This window comes from Lemur catta, chromosome 9 (genome assembly GCF_020740605.2).
Source record: "Lemur catta isolate mLemCat1 chromosome 9, mLemCat1.pri, whole genome shotgun sequence".
Classification (NCBI taxonomy): domain Eukaryota; kingdom Metazoa; phylum Chordata; class Mammalia; order Primates; family Lemuridae; genus Lemur; species Lemur catta.
In genome coordinates, this window is record NC_059136.1 from 41,475,985 (window position 1) to 41,503,391 (window position 27,407).

Here is a 27,407-nt window from a genome sequence, read left to right on the forward strand (position 1 = left end):
GCAAGTAAATAGTAGAATACCAAGAATAAATTTGCTATCACATTTTTTCCCCTAGGTCATTAGTAACGACAACTGCCCTTCCACTACTGAAAATTATCTAGGGTACTATGATAAGCATTTGAAATTATTACATTAAAATTTAAGATATATGCCAATTAATGAATCCTAAAAACTAGACTTTATACTCAATTGCATTGATTTAAAGTGTTCCATGGAAAGTAACACTAATAAATTACAGTGACCCCAGTATTTTGATGACTATTAAAATGAACGAATTTATAATATAAAACTCTGTATCTAGCATTTCAGTTCTTTCCTTTACCTTTTCTTTGATAATGTCTCTCATTTCTCATTTCAATCCCTCTCAGCAACTTTACCTATTTTGGTTTAATTTCACTCACAACTTGTTCTTCCTAAAAGAAATATTTTAATAAATTTGTGTTTTGTCAATGTTTATTATTTCCCTGGCATATACATAGCAGTCATGTTTGCACTTTGTTTAATTTAATACAGCATTTTGGATAGCTCCTTGCAAAGGTAGACATTTACTAAGAGCACGTAAGTTCCTGATTCATTGCAATGAAAGCTCATCCCTCAACTCTAGTGCTAACAGAAGATACACTTGATAATGACGCAGTTCTTTACTAACATTGAAGAATCACATCAAACTTTCCTAAATAAATCACCTACAGTTTCTGTAAACTACAGAAAGAATTAACTCGTATCTCCTGTATATTGCATCTAGAAAGACATTCTAATCAAAAAGACTACAATAAATAATTCAGTTTTGGCAAACCCATCCGACTCTGTCAGTTTGTGCTTAATGATTTAAAGAACAGTAATTCAATAACTAAATAGATAAAAATGTACATACTTCTTCACTTTCTGGATTTCCACAAAAAGGTTATCAATCTCTCAAAGTTATGAGAAAATAAAATTACTCCAAAATTATATAATTTCTATGTCATTAAGATCATTAAGTCATTAAGACCCAGAGTTATTAAGGGCCTCACATTTTCAAGGTCGCTCCCTATCTCTCTAGTGAACATGCACATAAAGGCAGTAATGGTCTGACAATATTTGAGATATAACTACCTTCTAATAAATCCTTTCCAAAATTCACCTTTAAAATCAGTATTTATCAGAATATAATTCAAATCAAGTTTTGTAAAAGTGATCAAAGTGATCTACAATTTTTAAGGTCTTTTGGAAGGTTTTCAAAACCAATGGATTAACAAAAAGAAATGGGAGTAATGAGCAAATTATTCAATCCTTACAAGTATTTGATGTCACAGTTTTACCTGTAATTTTGCCAACTTCAGCAACATCCAGCATTTATTAACTGTATCTTAGTGGAAACTGTCTTGAAAGTCAAATTAGTTGTAAATTATTCATGTAGACACTGAAGTCTTATTTGGTAATGTCATAGTTTCAAAAGCATTTTTATTATATTTTCTCATTTTCTTCAGTTGAAAGGCTGAGCTTTTTGCTACTATTAGGCATGACTGACAATGTTCACGCTAAGTTGTGACATCAAAACCAGAGAGTTAACACAGAAAAGAGAATTAAAAAAATATATTTGCAAGTCAAATTCTAATTTTTTTCTTAAAAAGTACTGTTCTTTGTATACAAAGTAGAAATTACTGACTTCTATAGGGAATATGCTGAGGTTGCTTTTATTATTCTTGTTTCCCTCATATTTAATACCACAAAAATAGTAGGACATTTAGTTAAGACAAAATGTGATGATTAATGCCAACCAATAAACAATGGGATCAGACTTACAAATTTTGCTTAAGTAGCACAGGGTATCAACTAACTAAGGAATGAGATGTAATGTTATTTAAAAACTGATTTTTAAAAATTGGAAATTATACATTTATAACTTACCCCTTTTGAATCGGTAAAGGTTGAAGATCTCCTACTGGTAATCCATCTGAGGTAAAGTGTTTCAGCAATTCTTTAGCATCCAATAGAGTGATTGAATCCCGAGGACCCTCTTTGTGACCCAGCAACTGTTCAGATGAACGAGGTAATGAACCAGTTCTGCGAAAGTAATGTTATGCAGATTTATTAAAAGCATATTTGGGCCGGGCGCGGTGGGTGGCTCACGCCTGTAATCCTAGCACTCTGGGAGGCCGAGGCGGGTGGATTGCTCGAGGTCAGGAGTTCGAGACCAGCCTGAGCAACAGTGAGACCCCGTCTCTACTAAAAATAGAAAGAAATTATCTGGCCAACTAAAAATATATATACAAAAAATTAGCCGGGCATGGTGGCGCATGCCTGTAGTCCCAGCTACTCGGGAGGCTGAGGCAGTAGGATCGCTTAAGCCCAGGAGTTTGAGGTTGCTGTGAGCTAGGCTGATGCCATGGCACTCACTCTAGCCCGGGCAACAGACCGAGACTCTGTCTCAAAAAAAAAAAAAAAAAAGCATATTTGAATTTACCATAGTCAGGGAAAGGTGATGCAAGCAGAAACAAACAAACAAACAAAAATACACAAAGAAAACCAAAGAATTAATCATTTAGGAAAGGCAATAAAGTAAAATATTTGCAAATCATTTAGTTTCAAACTATATTTTTAAAAATCTTTGGGTCACAATAAACCTTGCAGTTACCACATCAATAATTCTACTACTTATATAAAATAAACATAATTATATATTTATAAATGATGGTCTATTATTCAGTAGTATGAAGTTACCAATTCTATAAAATTTAAATGTAAACTCTTGTATGTTCTGAAATCCACAATGTTGTAAATTTTTGAAGGCAGGGACTGAATGTTCCAATTTTCTATGAACTTAAAAGATTAATTGAAGCACCACCATGAGATGAAACAGTAATCAAAAATCTCTTTAAGGTCTCTTCTAGCCATGATTATGACATTATGAATAAGCACTGAATCATTATTATACCTGAAATATATGCAGGACTTTATACTTTTCGAACTACTTTACATACAATATATTCTTAATCTTCACAAATTTCCTTGAAAAAGATGGACTAGGTCTTATCTCAAAATGAAGTAACACCCAAAATTATTTTGTAAAGTGAAAATCAATATACCATGCCTAAAAAATAATCATTATTCCTATTTTTTAAGATAAAGAAACTAACACACAGTAAGTTACATTACAGACCCCAGGGTGACACAGCCATTTAAAATGAGAGTTAGAACTAGACTGACTCCACATTAGTTACTATTTCTACTCTATCACTCTATAAACCAAAAAAAGCTCATAGAAAGTTTTAAAAACTGGAAAGAGGAAAATATACTTCAGTTTCAGAGAATGCTAGAGGATTTACTAAGCACAGAATCACAGATCACCATAGCTCTGTCACCACAGCATAAATAAAACCTTCATAACATCTGTACATAAATTAATTTCCTAATTTTATATTAATTCAAGTATTATCTGATATTTTATCACTCAGATTAAGTGTTTTACTGATAATTACCATGATTAAAATAGTGACATTACAGTCTCAGACATTATTTCTATACCATTAAGGATGAATAACATACCAACAGTGCCTTTTTCCCTTTGCTATTCCTGTACTTTTAAAATGCAAATAAAAGTCTAATAAAAATAGTCAAATAAGAAAATAGTAAAATATTTTCTCTGAATTTCATAGTAACTGAATTATGAATTTAATTTCTATATAGCTACCCTCCAATAGTGACTCACAAAGGTTTCTTAATGAATATTACACTCCATCATTTTATAAGCTAGATATAATGGGGAAATGTATAATTTGCATTTATATGGAACCTTGAACATGAGGATATCAAAGCAATTTAAAAGTTCTGTTTGTGATAAATTACACTACACTAAGGTATGTCTTAGGTTAAAAAAATAACACTGCCGCCACCTTATTTTGTTCAGTGTCTTCAAGCTGATAAAGTATTTTTTCACATTACCATCTCATTAAATTTTCACAACTTCGAAGTAGAACTAGGATTTTTATCTCTATCTTAAAAGATGAGGCAACAAAGTCACAAAACAAGTAACAGAATGTGTCTAAAACCAGGTTTTTAATGACTTCTGAATTTCACTATATAATGATCCTTTATTCTCCAGTTAAATATCTTTGAACACAAAACAAATTCTGAAAATATGCAACATAACTTTTGCTCCCAACTAAGAATGCAATGGTGTCTCCCTATTTTTTGAAGTGTCCCCAAGTATTTATTGAGCATTTACATTGTAAAATCATTGAGAGGTACTATAGAGTTTACTATAATTTACAGACTGATAATCAAAGCTCATAATTTACTGCATAGGTATGACTTAAAGTAGGAGAAACGAGGTAAGGACAGTGAGAGGAGATAAATATACTGATGTAGAATGAGGCAGAAAAGGTAAAAGAAAATAAGTTTCACGAAAGAAGTAATAACACAGTCCTCGGGTATTTAAAGAAGGAACATAACATTGAGTTGCAGTGTTTACAAAAGGCTTAAGAGAAAGGTGATATTTGACCTGGACCTTGACAAATAACATTCTAGTTCAAGATGGGAGATTAAATATACACATCAAGCTCTTTGCTCAAACAAACTGAAATCACGATGTTGAAGTATAGGAGATTAAATTCATAACTAAATTCATAATAGGGTTAAGAAAAAGAAGAAGAGAAAAATGGTGGACCAAAGAGTTCAACGAATTTCAAAAAGGGATAAACTAGAGCAAGCATCTTAGCAAGAAATGGAAACAAACCTACAAAAAGGTAATGTGTCTTCTTTCTTTCCCACAGAGCCACAATAACTCTAAATTTGGGATCAGAGAGTGGCAATGGGCACAAATCAAGATGATAAATTTTAAGAACAGTACTTAGAACAGTTGTACAAGTAGCCCCTTCCTACACCCACCTTACCTACCTCCAGCCCCCGTGCTTTTACCTCCAAGTTAAAAACAAAGAGACTGTTCTCTATAGATACAGAGCCCCATGTGCTCTGTATCTGAGAATAAGGATCCCCTAATTTAATGTTGGGTTAAGGGCCAAAGCTCCCTGCCTGCTGATACCCTAAAGTTTGCCCAAAAGTGCAGCCAGGCAAACATGTTCTATCCTGGATCGCCCCTCCCCCAACATTAATATAGGTGAGAGCAGATAGGGAACAGGACTACACCTATGGAGAGAAAACACATGCCAACTACCTACAGCAACCCAGCTCTAAATTCTTAGCTATGAGCAGACAATCAAGGACCACCAGACAATGGAGAAAAACTACACATAAGAGAAAAACACCAGAGGAACAAATAAACCAGTTGCAAAGGAAAGTGAGATCATTCAAGAAACAGATAAAACAATTTTAAAAAAAAATTCTAATTAATATCTTTATGGTACCATCTCAAGTCTCATTATTAATAAAAGAACAGGTTACTATGAAAAAACAGGTTTAGAAGAATAAGAAAAAATTATCAGATGTTGAAATATGACTACCAAAAATTTTAACAGAAAGATGAAAGCAAAGGTAAAGAAAATACCCCAGACATAAAGCAGAAAGGACACATATTACTGAAAGAAAAATAAAATTTAAAGTAAAAAAGTCAATCCAGAACTCTTAATATTAGTTAAAAACAGGTATCTCAAAGAGAAAAGAAAAAAATGGAGGGAAGAATATTATAGAAGAAATAATAGAATATTTCCCAGAGCCAAAAACACCCAAAAGTCTTAAGACTAAAGGCCATCCCAGACCATGGCCTCATGTAATTTCCAAACATTAAGAAAAACAGAAAATTTTAAAAATTTTAGAGACAGAATAAAATACTTTTAATAAAAGTCGATCTGGCATCAGACTTCTTAAGGTATGAGATCCAAGAAAACATAGAACTAATCTAGAAATGTGATTAAACGAAATACCAGGATTACAGCTGTGCCAGTAGAGTAAGTACAAGTTAGAGTAGCCAATCAAAGAGAAGCAAAAAAAAGAAAATTTTAAGAAGAAAAAATCTATATATTATTGCAAAGAACGTAAGGTTTAAGGCCGGGCGCGGTGGCTCATGCCTGTAATCCTTGCACTCTGGGAGGCCGAGGCAGGTGGATTGCTTGAGCTCAGGAGTTCGAGACTAGCCTAGCAAGAGCAAGACCCCGTCTCTACTAAAAATAGAAAGAAATAATCTGGACAACTAAAATGTATATATAGAAAAAATTAGCCAGGCATGGTGGCGCATGCCTGTAGTCCCAAGCTCTCGGGAGACTGAGGCAGTAGGATCGCTTAAGCCCAGGAGTTTGAGGTTGCTGTGAGCTAGGCTGATGCCACGGCACTCACTCTAGCCCAGGCAACAAAGCGAGACTCTGTCTCAAAAAAAAAAAAAAAGAAAAAAAAAAAACCAAACAAAGAACGTAAGGTTTAGAGAGAGGAGGAAGATAGAAAAGGAAGAAAAATAGAGGTGTTAACTTCATCTTTCATAGAGGAAAATAAAATGATACCATCTAAAATCAGTAGGCAAGAAATTGAGGTTCTTTTGTGGGTAACTTCCCCTTTCCTCATTCTTCTTTCTTGTCTCCTTCCTCTTAAACTGTAAACACCAGATATTCTCAAGGAATGGCCTTAAGTCCTCATTTCATTTCTCCTCATGGTCACCAAGTGACCTCACAGCTACAATGGAATTCCTTAATAGGTATAATATAAACACGTAGGAATATAAAGCAGGAATACTTTAAAGTAGTTCAAATGAGGAGAGTACTTCTACTTCACTTTACATGCTTCTGTAGTAAGTTTTTCTTATATATTCATATACTTTTGTATACAAATATGTATATGGAAGGTGGCCTGGACAGCTATATAGCAAAATGTTCACTGTGATTACAAAGACCTGGCAAATAAAAGCACATGGCAGAGAAAGATAAGCATGTCTCTTTTAACCAATACATTAATCTATTGACTATCTACTTATAGTAAGCAGGTATTCTCTTGTAATACAACTATCAACTGCCTGTATCTTGTAAACATAACTTAAAAATTCAGAAAAAAAAGAGTTCATTTAAAAATACTGAGCTATAGCATGCTTTACTACAAATTCAAATATTACCTCATTTTTTGTTTAGCTTTTTCGAAAGTTTCCAAATTTTGAAGAACATGCCTTTCTGGCCATTCCAGAGGATTGGTTTCCATTAGACTTGAGGAATCAGGTTCTACTGGACTGGAATCTAAAGAGAAAGAAATACATATAAGTAGTGAAAAGTAAAACATACTGAATTTTTCTATATAAAAATGCATATTTATAGATAGCTACATCTGTGTGTGCGTGCGTGTGCATATAAAGGCATGTCGGGTTAGTTATATAATCCTTACCTTAAACATTTACTGAAGACCTCTCTGATGGCCTGAACTGTGCAAAATGCCATAGAAAAGTTTGTTGGAAACAAAAATAAAATATCTCCTCATAATAAAAGTTAGCTAGAATTCTGAAAAGTGAATTAGCATTATTAGGACTCATGTGCAATAAAAGCTTAACTTTGTTATTTTTAGTGAAATTAGTTCTAAATGAAAAGGAGGCAATTCTGCAGAGAATATACTGAATATATTGTGAGATTTTCATACTAGTAACAGGAATTAGCACAAGTAGACTGAAAATTTCCATATATTTTAAAAAGAGATTGCCTCATTCTCAGAAGTATAATAAAAAAATAATAAATAACTTATGTTGTTCTCAGGTAAAGGTTACTTTAGAAGTAATTCTCATTTATCTATCAATATAAGATGTCTTACATCTGCATCTTCAAATCACTAACATCACTTGTTATTTTACTACTAATAAAGTATTGTACATAAGGCTATACTTATTGTTCTAGCTAGTATGCTGCAGTGAACTAACATTCAGATTGCTGGTAACATTGGGATTCTCAACAAAACCTAAAGGAACAGCTTCCACTCTCATTAGACATTATTGGTATATACAAATTGTTTTACCACTGGCAAAATTACTCACTGTATTATTTTTTTGGATTCCAAAACTATCTGGTTTTAAAATTATTACATATTGTTCTAATAAATTGACTGAAAATTATTGGATGTTGACAAAAATACCCATTTTATATTTTGGAGAGAGGGGGTCTTCCAAAATAATAATTTGGTAAAGGAATTTTTTAATAAAAAAAATGAAAATGGAATCCAATTGTATGTTATTGTCCCTTTACTTATTAAACTATTTAACCTTGAATATTTTAAAATATTTTCAATGCTTTCATTGGATTGCCCTCACCAAACACCATCCAAATACACCAGTTCCCATTTCTTCATAAGGGTGGTAAAATACTGATTATTTTAGAGTAATGGGCATTATAATAAAATATATGCTTCTGAATGTTGGTTGACATGGCTTTCCACTAAAAGTATTAAAAAAAAAAATCATTAGCAGTTCTGCACAGCTGCATGCAATGAGTTCACAAAAGAATGCAAGCCATCTTAAATAACATAAACATTAAAGTTTTCCTAAATAATACAATATAATTAATTATCATCTTTGACTACACAACCTACATAAAAATAAATGACATGGGCTAAATATTAAGGAATATGTGAAAAAATATTCATATGTATTATGTCTTTGGGGAATTGTTTAATATAATTCTTACAGTAAAATAAAACACAATATTTTATTTTTGTGGCAGTCAGGACACTGGGCCATGCTTTCAAACAAAAAGCACAAAGGCTTTCGGAGAAACCAAGGATACCGCTTTTAAAAAAAGCATTTTATTTTCCAAGAGAAACAAAGAAAAAGAACCAATACAATACAGAAATAGGGAAAACTGACCTACAAAGTCACAAATCACAGGAAACAAAAAGAAAGTAATATCACTGATGACAATATGTGGTTAATGAATAAAGACCATTATAATAGCAATATGAATAAACATGAATAAATCATAAAAGGTTACATTATATTACAATTATAAACACATACCAGAAGTTTCCTTTAAAATGTCTGAAATAATAAAATAACGATCCTACTGATCCTCCCTCTATGTGTCAGGCACTGTGCTAGCCTCTGGGATTACTGGAGAAAGCAAATAGGCACTCCTTGCCCTCAGAGAACAAAGGCTTTGGAGAAAAGATGAATATTTAATAAATGACTACATAAATAGTACATATTTTGAAAATGTGATCAATAATTTGAAGAAAAACTATAAAGAGTGAGAATAACAGGAAACAATTTAAACAGAGGAAGGTCTGGGAAAGCCTCTTTGAGGAAGTGATATTTAAATCAAGATCTGAAAAATGACTATCAGTTAATCAGATAAAGGCTAGGAGAAAAGAATTCCAGGCAGAAGACATTGCATATGTAAAGTTCCCAAGGTGGAAAGGAATGTAACATAGCTAAGGAAAGGAAAGATTTTCTGTGGTAATAAGGAAACAGAAATGTGACACCGGAAGACTAGAATAAACACGAAGCCATTTTACAAACCATGTTAAGGATGCTGCGTTATGTTTGCAATTGGAAGCAATCAAAAAGGTTTGAATAACGGAGTGACATAATGTGACTTACATTTTAAGATGAGCACTCTTGTAGCTCAGTGTGTTAACAGTGTCCTGGAACTTGACTGTGTACTGGTAACTCTAAGATACATTTCCTTAAACTTACATAAAAGTCCTAGCAATTACTTGAGCCCTTCATACCTTACCTTTATCTCCTGTACAAATCCTCTGGTAAGCCAACCTCTCTTTAGATCTCAGTTTGCTTTTTCTTACCTCCCATGACTCTGAGTATGGTGCTTCATCCCCCTGGCAAATTCTACCTTCTCCTCTCTATCTAGATCTTATGCATCACTTAAGACCTACATCAAGTCCCTTGGCTCCTAAACAGCCTTCTGTGATGACTCTACCCTAGTTATAGTCCTCTCTTGTAAATTCATATTTATTTATTTAACCAGCATTTACTTCCTACTAGGCAATTTTCTAAGCAATTCACAAATAACTAATTTAATCTTCACAACAACCTATGTCATCCCTAATTTAAAAATAAAGAGAGTGAGTCTCAAGTCGCAAGTAAGCTACAGAGCCAGCATTCAATCTTGCTAGTCTTGCTCCGGAGCCCATGCTGTAACCATGGAGCTATGCTCTCTCACTTACTGAACACATCCCCTATTTACAAGTAATCTAATAATGTCTCTAGAATCTTTCAGATTACTTTGTAATGCTATTTAACTTGGGTACTGATATATACTGATGATAATGATAATGATAATGATATATAAATAACAATTTTGGGGCCATTTATTGTGTTAAGTGTTTTGCATGTGTCAACTCAGGGTTATCCTCACAATAGGGTTATCCCCACAATAACCCTAGTAAGTGGGTTATATTATTACTCTCATTTTAACATGAGGAAACAGAGTTGTAGAGAGGCTGAATAACTTGTCCAAAGATATTCAGCTAACAAGTGACAAAAGTGAGATTTTAACCGACGATCTAGCTCCAGAGCCTGTGTTTTTACACAACCACTATATACTGTTTTTATGTCTTGCTTTCCAAATAGATCATAAGCCTGTTGAAAGCAAAGGATCAAGATTTTTACTTCTTTGTGTACCTTCAGTGTCAAACACAGAAAAGGAACTCAACAAACATTATTGTTAACTTGATTCTGTGGTCATTTTCTCATTAACCTATGCAATAAAAATGATTCTCACAGAATAAAAACAAAAAATTGTCCTGTACACTTAAAACTGTGTCAAGCAATCTTCAAATGCTTTCTTGTTAGAGCCTGAAAAGTTTCTCTATATTCAAACTCATCACAACGATAGAACCCAGGAAAAGAAAGAACCCAGGAAAAGAAAAAGCAATCCAATTAAATACTGAAATGATTTCCTGCTCCCTCAGTGAGGTTTGGTGACTGTTCTGCCCTAATGAGTGGAGAATATGGAGTATTTTACCATATGTAGTTTTACCTCTACTAAATGTACTATGTAGATTTTGCTTTCCTCACTTTATGAAAATACAGCTTGATAGAAATCTACCCATTCTAGCAGCTTAGTGAGACTAATGAGAGAGATCACTTTAAAATGCTTCTATCTCTGCTCAAAAACAATTATACTGACCACACTTAATGAAAGAAGTTAAAAGCAAATCTGTAATGTTTAAATGATGAGAAATAGTTTACCATATATGCGTGTATACTTGTACATATAAATACATATCATCATTTAAATTTATAAAATATATTTTGATGCAATGAATCATTTGATAAGTTTTAATAATAACCGTAATAATTGTCATAGATGCCACACACACAAAAAAAGAAATTAAAATTTAAAGTAACAAAAAACTTACCATTTAACATATTGGAGGTTTTAATTTTGTCTGTCTTTCTTAGAATTGTTTTAGGAATAATAGCATCAAAATGATCTAAAACGCGTTCCCTTGTGAGTATTAACAGACTTTTGAGTTCAGCAACAGAAACTGTTTCAGGCTGCTTTGCCAACTTTCTCCTTTCTGTAAGACAAATAACACAATTAACTATATAACCATTATTTTAAAGCCTCTCTGGAGCTCATCTAAGAAAACAAGTTTCCTTTTTTATGGAAAGTATTTTCAACAGTAAAACAAGTGAATATCTCCAGTAAATCAACATTCCCATGTAGGCCTGCTTTCATTTTAATCTCATTTGTAGATAATGAGAGAATTTCCAGTTATGTGAGATAAACAGAAATAGAGTAATCTTTTAACACCAAAAGTTGCTAAATGAGAAAGACAAGTTTATAAAAGTTTTCAGAGCATAAAAATGGCCTTATATTCATGCTTATGTGAAAATAAAACCTGTTAGACTTTTAGTTAAATATGCTAGCTTGGCTACTTCTATTTCTTCTCTTTCCCCAAATCTAAAATCATAGCAAAGGAATAAAAAGGGTCAACATAAGAAGAAATGAGAAATAATGACACTTTTCAACAAATTTTGCAAGTAGAAATGACAGTGGAATGGTAACTGAGTCAGTAGAGCAGAGGAAGAGTCACTTTGGATGCCTGCAGAGAGGCACTATCCAGGAGTAGGGGGCAGATGGTGGTGAGATGCTGGACTAAAATGGGATTGGATGTGTAATGAGAAGTTAGAACTCCAGAGCCCTCCTAACCCTGCCTCCAGCCCAGCCCTCATAGCCAGGTAAGTCTCCTTTCATTTATTTATTTAATTTTTTTGCAGACCCAAACTATGGGACATCAGGTACACTGAAAGGTGGTATTGAGACTGGGGTTAAAACTAAGGGTTTAAGTAAAAGTCTATATATACTAAAAGGTCAGACTCTAAGTCCTGCTGCTGAAAAGCTAGCTGCCACAAATGCCCAACTGGAAAGATCAAAGGACTCTCCTTTTGAAAAAATGGAACACCCTCAGAGAAAAGAGCTCTAGATACTGATATTGGGGTGGAGTAAGGGGTAAGAGCTCACGAATAAAATTTTGAATTGTCACCCTACCACACTACAGTGAAGCTTGCCAGATATTATATTAGAGGTAGGCACATAAGACTTCCAATTTAAAACAGAATGGACAGAAAAGAACTACCAGACATTTAAGGAAAGGTGTTGAAGAGAAATGTGGCCTTATGCACAAGAATTTGATTCAGTAACACTTATAGTTTCCCTCTCTCCCATCACTCACTGAGCTAGTCAGAAACTAGGCATGCTTGGATCAGACCCTTCCTCTCTTTCATTTCAGCTAGCAAGTCTTCAGGATGTATGCTTTCTGCAACGTGGGAAGGGACTTTCTCCTGCATAGTTGGTCTGCAGTTGCCTATCTCTGACAGCCATTCAGTGGCAAAGCTCAATTCTGGGTATATACATGAGAAAGCCAACCTGGCCATATATCTAAAAAGCCTCTCTTTCAATCCAGCTTTCGTCTATAATTTATTTCCATCTGTGTGTTACTTAGGTTTATTTCTCAACTAGTTGCAACTTTGGGAGGAAAACTGGGTATTATTTATTGGGAGCTCCAAACTAAAAAATATCCAGGATAAAAAGAGAGACTAAAGCAAACAAAGAGAAAAAAGGAGCCCAGCAGAAACAAAAACATTGGAGGGAACACAAGAAAGTTTATGATAATTTTCCCATAGAAAAAAGAGAATATACTGCACCCACAAAACAAGTACAGGATGCTTTGACAAACGAATAATCAATGAACAAGGAATGAGTGACTCTAAGCACACGAGAGCTCAAATTTCAAAAATTCCATAAAAGAGCTGCAAAATAAAATGGAAGATAACCCCTAGAAACTAGAACAAAAAGATAACAATATATAAATAAAAAAGGAAATTAGGCATTTTGTCCAGGAAAGTCAATATAAAACTAGTAAGAGTTTTAGAAAGAAAAAAAAAATAGGGAGAAAATGGAAGGAAGGAAATGATTAAGTGGGTAAGTAAAGAAAAACTTGCAGACTTAAGGATATGAATCTTCTGTTTAAATGGTCCATCAAGTATACAGCTCAATAAATGGAGTGTGGAGGAGAATGGAGAGATATACACTATGACTTAGAGCAAAGCTTGCAGAGAGAAAACTTCTGAAGATAAAGTTTCTAGAAAGGGGATGAAACCAAACAAACCAACAATAGATCACCACAAAGAAGTATTTAATATTAGATTTCTCAACAAAAACACAGCAAAGTAGAAGACAATGGAGCAATGTCTTTGAAACTCTGAGAGTAAATGATTTTCAACCTAGAATTTTATCAAGTAAAGATATTTTCAGACATGCAAAAACTGAAAAAATATATGCCCCATGAACTTTTACTCATGAAGCTACTGGAAGATATGCTCCAACCAAAGGAGTAATCCAAGAAAAAGGTGGTTAGGGGTCTAGGAAAAAGTAAAGTATCTAAAGGAACCAGCAGACAGAGCAATCAGGTTTGCACTGGGTTCTATAAATTTAAAAAAAGATGTAGGGAGCTCAGAGTACTGACTACAACAAAATGACAATGCTGCCGTTTTGATATTTATTTTGCATTATACTGAAGTTTTTTATCTAAAAATTATTCAGCATTCTTAAATTTGTTGAAAAATTGGTGTAACAAGATATTTAATATTACCAAAAACAAAAGTTGTAAATTACAAAATTTAAGTAAAAAATAAACTTACAAATTTTAAATATCATCATTCTAATATAATAGTATTAAATATAATTTTCAAAATAAAGTAAAATTAATAAAAATAAATTAGTTTAAAAAAATTAAGACCTAACACATTTTATTCCATTTTTGTGTTATTTTAAAAAACAAAGTACCTCAATAGTGTCATTAATGAGTACACTTTTGTGCAAACTTTTCTAGCTATTCTTTCTAATTTGATACTAGTCAGGGAAATAGTGGAAAGACAGTATTAATAATAAGTCTAGTCAATGTTTCGCTGATAATTTAGGGAAATCTTTTCTAACAAGTTTTGTTTTTCCGCAAGGACTACAGTCTTTGTATTGCTATCGACTACATTCTTCGAATTAACTGTATTAATTTAAATACTTTTCTATTCACATTTCTTTTATTTGAAAATCACTGAAGTAGATATGTTTCATGCTTACACTGGAAACTTTGCTATCATTTTCTTCTGCCTTATGAGATATAGAAATTCTAAATAGATGCATCTTTGTCCCCAGATTTTTAATCCAGTATTAACTCTCGGAGAAGAGATTTGTTCAGCAAGTATTTTCATCATAATGAATTAATTGGATCATTAACTGGAATCAAAATTTAATGCTTCAGATCGCAAATTGGCCTTTTCATGGATACACCCAGAGCTAGTGTTTCCAGCAGCTACTAGCTCTAAAGTCTTCTTTAATTTCAGGTCCTCTACTTACCCTCTGCCAAATGTGGTGCATCCCTAGAGCTGCAGGCATTTCTTTAGCATTCTGTACCCTACCCCCACCCCCACTCTTCCTGCCCCATAATAGACCTTTTATTCACACCTCAGCAGCCTAGTTATAGCTGTCAGTATTTCCCTTTCCACCCAACTAGGAGGAATGGCCCTACTGGGTTTAATTCTTCTCCTTTCGCAAAAAGAGATGCACCAGCTTCAGATTCAGAGAGCTCTCTGCTTTTCCACTATGACAGTTTTTTTGGTTAGAAGGGTGAGGAAGAGAGGTGAAGATGAAAGAGCAGAGATATTGAAGGAACTGAGTTATAAAGAGCTGCAGGAGGCTTATGGCAAGAAAATCAGAGCCTGAAAGGTGTTTGGCAGGGATAGAACAAAGTCAAAAAGTAAATCATACTGCTAGCTGACGTATGAAATAACACGTTTATATCCACACAAATACTGGTATTTTAATATATGTTTTTTGGTTTTAGCACATACTACCTTTTATTGAATCTGATTTATCTTTCTAATTATACTTTCCTTGAGCAAACATCATTTTCCTAGTTAAAAAAAAAAAGAAATCAATGGTTAGAGGAGCTCAAGGGTATGAAATTACCCTGGTTTTGCACAATTGAAAAAGTTTGTAATCCTTACATGAATAATTGAGATCAAGTACTCTAAAATTATCTTCTATTGAATAAAACAGGCTACTGAATTCAAGATATTTAAAAAATGTTTTTAAAGAAAGAAATGATAGTTTTTATTTTATATTAATAATACATAATTATAATATTTTTTCCTATGTGTACCTAAGGAGGCCTTACGATTTGAATCAATTTCTCAGAAATTATGTATCAATGATTTGCTTGAAATAAGCTCATATTAGGCAATAATGAACACTTAAAATTTATATAAAAAATTAAGACTGATAACCAAGTTAACAATAAGAGGAAAAACCTTAAATTATGACTCTTAAAAAAGTGTTAATTTCTTGAATAAAGAAAATCTATAATGCCAACTTTACTCAATATGTGAAATGTTCTTAGTTATTATTGATAATCATGATTAAAGTCTAAGAATCAACGTTCAAGTTAATATTTTAATTTCTCTGGGACTTGCATTTTTTTCCTATTAGAAGTCCATTCTCCTACTACCAAAAATATATAAAAAGAAATTTTAAAAAGAAATCTATATTAAACAGAATAATAACATTTATGTATCTTTTCTAGCATACAGCTAAAAACAAATTTTGAAATATAAAATTTGCCTGGTGACATATTTTTACAAATGTTAGTGATGTACAAATAAATAGGAATATTCTGAATCTGGTGAAAATAAAATTGCAGATCTCTTCTACTCTACATCATTTCTATCAAAAATAATTCTATAAATGAGTATCATACCTAAAAGACAAAGTGTATAAGAAAAACTGCAAATAAAGATGGTTTATGTCTGAACAAGTCAACATTCTTACAGTAGGGTGAGATATATAAATTACTACTTACTCAGGCATTCTTTCAAAGCCAAAACTTGAACATTAGCTAACTTTTTTTCTCTCTGTACAACTTGCTCCCCAGAAAAATGTGGAAGTGATAAGTCAAAAGGAAAGCCTAAGAAATAGAAAAAAGTAAACATTAAAGATGCCCTATGCCATTAATTAACATTCAGTTCCTATGAAAGGAGTTATGACATGATTAAAAAAATAAGTCAATCACTCACCTCTCTTGATCTTGTATATTTCAAAGTAAATAATAATAATTAAGCAGCAGAAAATAAGCATACTATCTTACATTTTAAACATTGACCTGATTCTTAAATTGAGGCAATTTAGGTAGCAGAGAATTTCCTGCATCACATTTTTCTTCTACCTGCTAAGAATTCAGAGATGGAGTACAGCAGCTAGTCTCTAAAGATACCCTCCACCCCTCGAACAAACCGCACCTCCTGTGATTCCTCCTTGTGCAGTCCCGTCCACAATGGATCCAGGCTCACCTATGTGCTAGATGGACCCACGATAGCCTTAGCTGAATCTCTCCTGACTTTCTTCCTGCCTATAGTACTCAGAGTAACTATAGAATGCACTGAGAATATACTATCTTAAGACAGGGAGGGACTTCCCAGACTGCTTGGGCTTTCTTCCTCTGTGCCCTAAAAGCAAGATGTCCTTCAAAGCTTTGCCCAGTGAGTCACCTGGGCCCTCAAGTATACAACCTAGGATTGTCTGCCTCTTGGAGTCCCTCAGCTGTAGTGCAAGGGGGGCACACATAGTCAAGACTCCATGTGCCCCGGGCAGTTTCTTGAGTCTTGGGGGACCAGCTCAGTAGTATGTGTGTATTTTCTGTCACACTGGACTCAGGCAAATTGGTAACCAGTGCAAGGTGGACATAAACAGTATCCCAGGATGCAGTGGGCATTTAGACTCCTATTCCTGGTAGTTGGCACAGTGATAATCTTCGCTATTCTCCACACTACGGGAGTCCTCCCTCAGGCTGATTATCGAACCTGCTTTGCACTATGTAACCAATGAAGTATGATACAAGTGAAAATGAATAACTTGTGGGCTAAGACACAGAAAGCCTCAAAGCTTCTTAAAACAATAGCTCTAAGGGAAGTCAGCAACCATATAAGAAGTCAGACTATCCTGAGACCATGATATTATAAGGAAGCTCAAGCTAGCCATGGGAAAAGGACATGTGGTGGGAAAATCAGCCCTCATCTGTTCCAGCCATCCTAGCCCAGGCACCAAATGTGGGAATGGAGAAGCTATCTTGGATACCAAGCCTTGTGGAATCTTCAAATGACTGAAGCCCTAGCTGTACGTCATTGTGATTGTACGTGGGATCTCAAAATAGAAAACAACCAGCTGAGTCTACTCAACCCACAGGACCATGAGAGAGAATAACAAATTGTTGTTTTTAAGCTAAATTTGGGATACTTTTATCATGCAGCAATAGATAACCAAAACACAGAGCTTGGGAAGAAGAGAGAAAGATGGGCAATAAAATAGAACAAGAGACTTGAGAGTAAGTAAATGAAAAATTAGAAATATATTATAAAAAAATAATGTGTATTTAAAGTGGAAAATACTAAAAATTTTATTTTTGTAATTGAAGACTGGACATACTAAATTTTACTAAGAATAACATAAAAGAAATTAACTTTGCACTCTAAACTGTAAAAATATGTTATATGTTTAAAATAAAAGGTTAATTACATTTAATGTCTAATATTTCTTCTACCTAAAACCATAACAATCAACCACACATGCAAACAAATATAAAAATGTTTTTCCACCTAAAGTTAGCACTTACTCAATTTGGCTTCTTCTGTCTTTGTTTTCATCTTTCCATGAATTAAACTGAGTACAAATGAGCCATTGATCTGGTTGGCTGAGTGAATCAATGTAGCTTTACACCCTCTACTGCTATTACCTTGTAACAAGAGGTAATAGCTAGAACGCTCTCCTTTCACTTCAACATCTGGAACTAAACAAAAACAGCCACCTTATTAAGTATATGAACATTCAGCACACAACATGGCAGAGGCATACATTTGACCCACAGGATATAATAAAATTTCTATGTTATTTTAAAATAAGCTGTTACTCAATACATTTAGGGCTAATAGTTCATTTAATTGAGAAAGCTGTTAAAGCAGAGAATCATAACAAAAATGATTCTCACCAAGCATAAACTGCTTATTTTAAATTAAAACTATGTGTACTCATTCATTAACTTTTGATGAGGTTACTAGAGTTTCAAGGTATTTTTCTTATATAATAAAATCAATAATGTATCAACTACTATTTCCAACTTCTATTTCTTTAAAGTGGAATAAACTGACTCCTGCAAGCACACACAACTTAATTGGTGGGAGTAGAAGTGTGTAGCTATATTTGAGAGTAGCTTTTTGCTTCTTGCAGTGGGCATCCAAGTGTTTTATAGGGAACGGAGAGGAGAGCATTCATTAATCTGGCATGCCAGTTTTGTGAAGGTCACTTAAGACAGCTTCTAGTATATTTTAAAAACAAATCAAGTGAGGGTTATGGTGAAGGTTGAAGAAAAACTGTGAAGCCTCTGAGATTAAAAATAGAAGTAGAATACTTTTTGTTGAAGACGGTGAATTGGACATAAGCATTTATATTCACTATCTCCTGAAATTCCACTAAATGAGAATAAAGAGGTTTTTAAAATAGCATTAATCTGCAAGGACGAAAATCTGGCAGAAGAGACAACAGCAACTAAAATTTGAAAGCAGGAAAGCATATGAACAATTGGTAACAGACTTCAATCTCTCAACTGTTAAGGAAGCTGAGAAAAACCACAGAGAAAGCCCTGAAGCAACACAATTTATACTGCAAGTGTCCTTGAGAGGCTCTGGAATGGTGGTCCCAGATGGCACTGGGAACAAAATGAAAGTAGAATAGAAAGATAGGTTGAAAGCCAGCTTGGGAAGCAGTTAGGCTTTCTGATCCCTTCTTATTCTATTCCGTAAAATGACTATCCTTTCCCAGATGAGAAGACTAGAAGTTTATTCTCTGGAGAAAATAAAAAAGTGTCTCTGGTTAGGAGACACAGGATAGAGTTGAGGATTGGAGTCCTAAACTGATAATCAGTGAATCTAAATGAATGCTTAGATACTGAATATTGAATCCCCTTACCTTTCTTCTTCTGCATAACTTCCAGAATTTTAAAAGGCAGATAGCAGAATTGAAACTTATTTTGGAAATATGGCCAGTCCTAAAGGAAAGCCTAAAGAATCTCAACATTGAGCAGTCACCTAATGTAATATCCCACTGAGATCACCCTAAAATGAAGATCACAGTCAATAAGCTGCCCCCATGCCCAAATGTTTCAATCAGCTTTCTGATACTCTCCAGTAAATGTGAGCGGGCAGCCAAAAATTATGGGACCTCAAGGAAAGCCTCTAATATGAAAACCAGAGGCTGGCTGGTTCGAAGGCAGTGAGTTATCTCAATCGATTGTTCACAGTCAGCTGCAGATCCAACTCCTTGTTCTATTCCTTCCTCCCTTCTCACTACAGCTTTTTAGTCTTTAAAAAAAAAAAAAAAAAAAAAAAAGCCAAACTACTATTCTACTCTCTGCTTTTATAAATTTAACTATTTTAAATAATACAGAGGGTAGGAGGAAACTTTCAGAGGTGATATGTTTATGGCACAGGCTATGTGGTTTCACAGATGTATACTTATTTCCAAATTCAAGTTTTATACATTAAATATGTATAGCTTTTTGCCAATCATACCTCAATAAAGTGTTTTTAAAAATAAAATAAAGAGCTTATGGAAATTAAGAAAGCAGAAATAAATACTCCAACTAAAATGATTAGGAGATAAATTTCAGTAAATCTACCAGAAAGCAGAATAAAAAAACAAAGAAATGGAAAATAGGAGAGAAACTGAGCCAGGAGGAAGCATCCCCAAGCAAGGTCAAAAGTGATGCTAAAGGGGGGGTTACTGAAGTAAAGATAATGTAAAGTAAAGAAATGTTCAAGGAATTGTGATGTTGGGATACCTAGGTCAATCAAATGAATATTGAAGTCAGGAATTGGGAAAAACGAATTGGGAAAGTGTAAAGGGCAAAGTCAAATAAGGAATGATGACAGTAATAGAATGTTCTTGACTATAAGGGCTACATCATGTTCAACATCATAGTCCTGTCAGCTACAGTACTTAGAACACAGTAAGTGTTCAATAAATGTTGACTGAGTCACAAAGATGGAAAAAAATTATTGTAATAACCATTTAGTATGAGCATTAATAATGAAGGATTTCTTGAAATACTGATAGAAGGACAACAATCTGGAAGTGACTGTATAAAGCTAAGGAACTGCAGAGATACAAGAGATCTCAAAGAATAAGATGCCACTACAAAATAACTAAGAACTACTGGAGTCAACTCTGGCCAAACCTGAGGTTTGTTTGGCTCCTTCCCTAGCATTCCATAAACATGTTCCATTGAAAGTTCCTCCTTCCTTGACATTCTTCTTGTTCTCTTTCCATTCTAATCTTGCCTTTTCAATCTTCTTTATTGGCCCCTTCAAACCCTCATGTATTTGCCCTTGCTTCATTTCCTCATAATCAAGTATCCTCCCTAAGCAAGCACATTTGTTCCTGACTGATTGCACCAATCCAAATCAATATATTAGGTTAGTGAAAGTTACCTCTTTAAAAAAGTATCTATGTCTCTATTTCCCTTAAGTTTATTTTAGGGGTTATTGGGATGGCAGGGTGAGAAAGTTTGTGGACCCACTCCCCAGCAATATAAGCACAACTAGTAAAATTATCCGAAGGGTATATAGCAAAGGAAATGTTCATTCAGAAATTTATATTAAGATTAGGTAAAAATTGTGAGAGTCTACAGCACTTTGGCCACCATCTACTTCTTCCCAACCCACTCCCAACACAGATGGACGGAAGTTCTAATGCAAACAGGTATGGCTAAGATGGTTCTCTCTCTTCCCTCAGCTCTCAGTCAAGGCCTACAGTACATTATGGGGAGGGGCAGGCTGCCAGCATTTCTCATCCCCTCTAATCTGAGTTGAAGAGGCTAAATTCCTGAAGAGTATGATGAATTCAGGGACTCTCTTCCTCCACCTAACCCCCTCACAGGGGTACAGGCTCTGCCCTGGAATAGGCAAGCTGAGAAAAGTGCCCAAGGGAAGAGACTTTAAGAACATAGCCCTAAACTCTTCCCCAAGAAACTGACTTTATTTGAAATAGAGCGTGGAGAAAGTTTAAGCCTAAAGGTGGTCTCAAAAACAATAGAAATTTGGTAATAAGCAAATAAAAGGAACTTGGTAGTTCACTTAGTTAACAGAAACAAGCAAAAGATCTAGTTCATGACAGAGAAACAGGGAAAGAGACAGCTAAGAACAGACATCCATGTGTCAGAACCCAATTCAAAGACTGGTCTTGAAAACTACTCAAATTTAACTGGAACAGCAATTTAAATGGTTGTGCAGCAATTTAGGGCCCAGGGCAACGTCAATGACAATAAAGCAACGAGCTGGCAATTAGTAGAGACTAACAGCTGGATGTGAGACCAAGTGAGGCAGACAAGGGAAAGATTAGGGAAAGAGAAAGTGACAGTCCCACAAAAACCACTGTGTTCCTAGAATGACTGTGGCCACACTGAAGGCCACACCCTCTGAGGACTGACAGCAAAGCCTTTAATTGTGGAAGAAATAGATTTTGTTAAAATAGCCTAGCCAACTCACAAAAGAAATAAACAAACAACAAAAACAAATGTACTAAAAGGGGGAATCATTAACCAGTGGCTACAATATATTACCTAAAATGTCATTTTCATCAAAAAATTGTGAGCCATGCAAAGAAACAAGAATGTGTCACACATACACAGGGGGAAAAAGCAGGTGACAGAAAAATGCCTGTGAGAGGCCCCAGAAGTCAGACATAACAAAGACTTCAAAGTAAATATAAACATGTTCAAAGAACTAAAGGAAACCATGCTTAAAGAAGAAAAGAAAGGTGAATATAAATAAAAAGATAGATATTACAAAATAAAAAGTAAATGGAAACACTGGATTAGAAAAATACAATAAACTTAAAAGGGGTAAAATCATACAAAGTACATGCTGTCATCACCATACAGTGAAATTAAAAACTAATAAGAGAAAAAAGAGGAAACCCACTCTTAGATTTACACTCTAAATAATTTTAAACCTGTACATGTATATTCAGAGCAGCATTATTTATAATAGCCCCAAAGTGTCAACAGCTCAAATGTCCATCAACTATGTGTGAATAAATAAAATGTGGTATATCCAAACAATGGAACACTATTCAGCAATAAAAAGAATGAAGTATTGGTACATGCTACAACATGGGTGAACCTTGAAAACTTATACTAAGTGAAAGAAACTGGTCACTAAACACTAAATATTGTATGATTACATGTATGTGACATGTTCAGAATAATCAAATCTACACAGACTAAAACAGATTAGAGGTTGCCCAGGGATAGGGGAAGGGATGGGTGGTAGGAATGGGAAGTGACTGCTAATGGGTATGGGTTTCTTTCTGGGGAGATAAAAATGTCTTAAAATTGACTGCAGTAATGGTTACACAACTCTGTGATTATATGAAAAACCACTGAATTATATACATTAAATAGGTAAAAATGTATGGTATGTCAATTATATCTCAATAAAGCTGTTTTTAAAATTTATATTTATCTTAGGAATGTAAAGTTCTACTCACAAAAAGAAAGTTCTTTATAGTAGACAACCACACAGTATATAAAAGTGTCAAATTGTCTATATAATATAGAATTTTATGCATATATATACACATGCATATCCCAAAATGCTAAGGAAGAAAAAAACTATTGTAATTTTATTACAATGGTAACAGTGTATTTCACAAATATGAACATACTAGGGGTTATAGCCTAGCTCTCAAGACAATCATGAAGTATAAAAAACAAATTTTGCAATTAGATTGCAACAAAAGACATTAATCCTGTTCATAAACAGTTTTAGAAAAAAATTTAAAGAAAGGTTATTAGAAAGGACAAACATTTGTTACCAGTTTTATTTTAAACTAAGGTTTGCCAAAAGATACAGTGACCTCAATTCATTTACCATCTTAGCACTTTGCCAATTCAAGTGATGTGTGCCTCTTCAGTCTATGACATCGTTTCCACATTTATTTTAAACCCCCATCACCTTCATTAGCATCTTAATCACTGAAGCCTGTACTTACAACAATCTTATTTTTCTCAAAAGAAATATTTACTTTAAAGAACTCCCCAGGCTAGGTGCCATGGCTCACGCCTGTAATCCTAGCACTCTGGGAGGCTGAGGCAGCTGGATCACTCAAGGTTAGGAGTTTGATACCAGCCTGAGCAAGAGCGAGACCCCGTCTCTATTAAAAAATATATATATATAAAGAAATTAGTAGGTCAACTAAAAATATATAGAAAAAAATTAGCCAGGCATGGTGGTGCATGCCTGTAGTCCCAGCTACTTGGGAGGCTGAGGCAGAAGGATCGCTTGAGCCCAGGAGGTTGAGGTTGCTGTGAGCGAGACTGATGCCAAGGCACTCTAGCCCGGGCAACAGAGTGAGACTCTGTCTCAAAAAAAAAAAAAAGAACTCCCTTAACCATAATGACAGTGTAGTCTTTTAAAAAATGTTGTTCCAGATTTGGCAGGTGTTAATTGAAGACTTATTAAATAACTTTTATGTAAACACTGCAGAGAGTAACAGATTTACAATTAGTATAGTTATTCCACTCTCATCATTCTTCCTAAAGAAATAAGAGAAAATGATTCTAAAAGAAAATTTCTTTCCAGTTTCAACTGTTCTATTTACACTTATTTATCAGCCAATAAGGGGATGTTTGGCTTGCATGCTCCTACTCTACCAAAAACATACGTACGTTCTGGATATACTATATAGATAAAATGGGAGAAGCAGAAACTACCAAGTGTTTGCTTGTTGCACCAAATTTTACAAATAACACATAAACCATGATGAAGTTTTATATTATTATTAGTATTTTGTTAACAAACTAATTCTTATATAATAATAATCAAGTCATTATACGTCCATAAGTTTCTTAGTGGTTCTTAAAATTCTACAACACTCCTTTCTTTTTAACAGTTACCTAAAATGAAAACAAAATCGTACTATTCTAAAGGGGAAATAATATCTCATGTAATGTAAGGGAAAATAAAAATATCCCAGGATATTTAGGGAAACGGGACATTCTGGGTAAGTAAATACTCTGACTTACCGATCAATTATTTTAATAATCATACTAAAAGTTAAACAACAAAATAAAATCTAGCCTTCAATACAGGTCTTAGGAGGCTACACTCTTTTCAACGATGATATTACTGTTTAATTCTAGACTCAACTTTTGAAAGAGCCCTTAGTGCCAGCTAAGGAGGCACAAGAAAAAATAATCAATCTAATTACTTCATATTCATAAAGCATCTTCCAAAATGTATTACATAGCTTGGTCCCCCAACTTATTCATCAGACTAAGCTCAGAACAATTTAGCATAAAATTTAGCTGCCACTGAGATTGTCCAAGAAAATGCCTATGGCTCAATTCTAAAAAGAATATAAAATGGTTTAAAAAATGGTGGTATTCGAATGGATTAGTAAACTGTGGTATATGTATACCATGGAGTATTACTCAGCTATAAGAAATAACGGTGATACGACATCTCTTTGGTTCTCCTGGAGAGAGTTGGAACCCATTATATTAAGTGATGTATCCAAAGAATGGATAAACAAGCATCACATGTACTCACCAGAAAATTGGTTTCCCTGACCATCACCTAAATGCACATCGGGGAAGGGTTCCAATTAGATATCAGACTGAGATGGGGGGTGGGGGGAGGGGCTGGGTGTATGCCTACATGATGAGTGCGTTGCGCACCATCTGGGGAATGGTCATGCTTGAGGGTGCAGACTCGGGGAGGTGGGAGGTGGGGGGAGGGGATGGAGGTATGACTACATGGTGAGCGCCAGGCGAACTGTCTGGTGAATGGACACGCTTGAGGCTCTGACTTAGGGGGATGGGCAGGACATGGACATTGTATATAACCTGAATTTATGTACCTCCATGATGAGCTGAAATAAAAAAAAAAAAAAAATGGTGGTATTGTTGAATGGTATATGAAGTCTCCTAATGTGAAAATTACAAAAATTCAGAAGGATTTATAAATTCCACCATGACTATTGTAAACAAATAACATTAGGATGATAAACTGTATACATTTCCTCTCAGTTATAATATAGTAAAATATACAATTTGAAAGCTACAATGAATAGAGAAGCTAGTCAGAAGGTATTTCAAGATCTTACTCATACTATGAACAATGATTTAATTGTTCTACAGACATAGAAATCATGTAAGATTAGACGGAATAATAGCTACTGCAGAGTTTACAAAGTGTTTACCTTCATTACTAATTTGATTTAAACAAATTTGAGATACAATAAATATTACTATCCTCATTTTCTATATAAAGAATTAAAGGCCTAACACAGTGATTTTCAACCCTTTTTCAGCCTCAAAGCCTTTGAAGAACTCTCTAAGGTAACAGTGATTCTCTAGCCCAGGGATAGAGAGTAGCACTTAGGGCAGAGGTTCTCAATCCTGGATGGACACTTGAAAATCACTTGGGGTACATTTACAAACTATTGATGTCCTGGGTCTCAGAGATTTGAATTAAACTGTTCTCAGGTGGGGCCCAGCTATTTTTTAAAATAGCTGTCAAGGTGATTCTAATTTGTAGCTAATGTTAAGAATCACTGAAAGAGAGAGAAACAAAGCACTGCATTTAGGTTGAAGGACCTTCAGGTGATTCTTACAAAAAATGAAGATCTTTAACGAGGTATAATTAAATGTATATTTACACATGTATGCACATATATTAAAGTCTAACTTGACAAATTTAGTGAAATTTATACAATTGTGTATCCATCATTATAATCCAGTTTTGGAAAACTTCCATCACACCTTTACCGTCAATCTTCCTCCCACTTATGGCCTCAGGCAAGCAATGATCTGTTTTTTTGTCTCCTTTTACCTTTTATAACAGAAATTCTTATAAACAATCATACAATAAATATCTTGTCTGGCTTGATTTATACACTTAGCATAATGTTTTTCAGGTACAACCCAAACCCTTCACGCCTTTTCATTGCTGAGGAGTATTCTGTTATATGAAAAAAACAACAACAACAAATTTTATCTATTTCACCAGTGAATGGATATTTTCATAGTTTCCAGTTCTTAGCCATTATGAATGTTTTATAAACATTTTCTTACAAGCCTTTGTGTGAACATATGTTCTCATTTCTCCTGGCTAAGTATCTAGGAATGAAAGGCTCGGTTGTAGAGTTAATGGTAAGTTTAACTGCCAAACTGTTATTCTTAGTAGCTGTACTATTTTACATCCCCACCAACAATGTGTGAGATGTGCAGTTTCTCCATATCCTCATCAACATTTGATAGTGACTGTTTTTAATTAGAGCCATTCTAGTAAGTGTATTGTAGAATCACATTTTGGTTGTAATTTGCATTTCCCAAAGACTCATAATGTTGAGCATCTTCTCATGTGCTTTATTAGCCATTCATGTATCTTCTTTGGTGAAATGTCTATTCAAGTCTTTTGCCCACTTATTGAGTTACTATTGAACTACAAGATTTTTTTCATGTATCTGCCCATTGTCAGATATACGATTGGACCTATTTTCTCTTAGTGTGTAACTTTTTTAATTTTCTTAATAGTGTTTTCCAAAAAGTGAATATTTTAAATTTTGGTGAATTCTAATCTATAATTTTTTTTTATAGAATAGATCATGCTTTTGGTATATCTCTATGTTATCTTATAGAGGCTTTATAGTTTTAGCTCTTAAATTTATTTTCAAGTAAAGTCTAAATATCACCCATATATGGGATATCCAATTTTTCCAGCACTGTGTTTTCCTCCTGGCATCTTTGTCTTTACTGTTTCATTGATCTGTGTATCCTTAGTCCAATACCACACTGTCTTGATCACTGTGGCTTTATAGTTTATAGTCATAAAATCAGGTAGCACAAGTTTTCAACTCTTGTTCTTTTGGTAGATATATTCCTCA

At 34.1% G+C, this 27,407-nt stretch overlaps 1 protein-coding gene across 2 annotated transcripts in view; it reads right to left on the bottom strand.

Annotated features, from left to right (window-relative positions):
* LOC123645218 (MDM2 binding protein) overlaps positions 1 to 27,407 on the bottom strand; it is a 64,413-nt gene that overhangs the window by 14,357 nt on the left and 22,649 nt on the right. For both annotated transcript variants that reach the window (XM_045561858.1, XM_045561857.1), the window contains exons 12-16: positions 18,079 to 18,252; positions 16,273 to 16,377; positions 11,272 to 11,433; positions 7,034 to 7,151; positions 1,891 to 2,046 (exon numbers count right to left, since the gene is read on the bottom strand). In XM_045561858.1, coding sequence (XP_045417814.1) covers positions 1,891 to 2,046; positions 7,034 to 7,151; positions 11,272 to 11,433; positions 16,273 to 16,377; positions 18,079 to 18,252 — 715 coding nt within the window. The remainder of the gene's footprint in view (positions 1 to 1,890; positions 2,047 to 7,033; positions 7,152 to 11,271; positions 11,434 to 16,272; positions 16,378 to 18,078; positions 18,253 to 27,407) is intronic.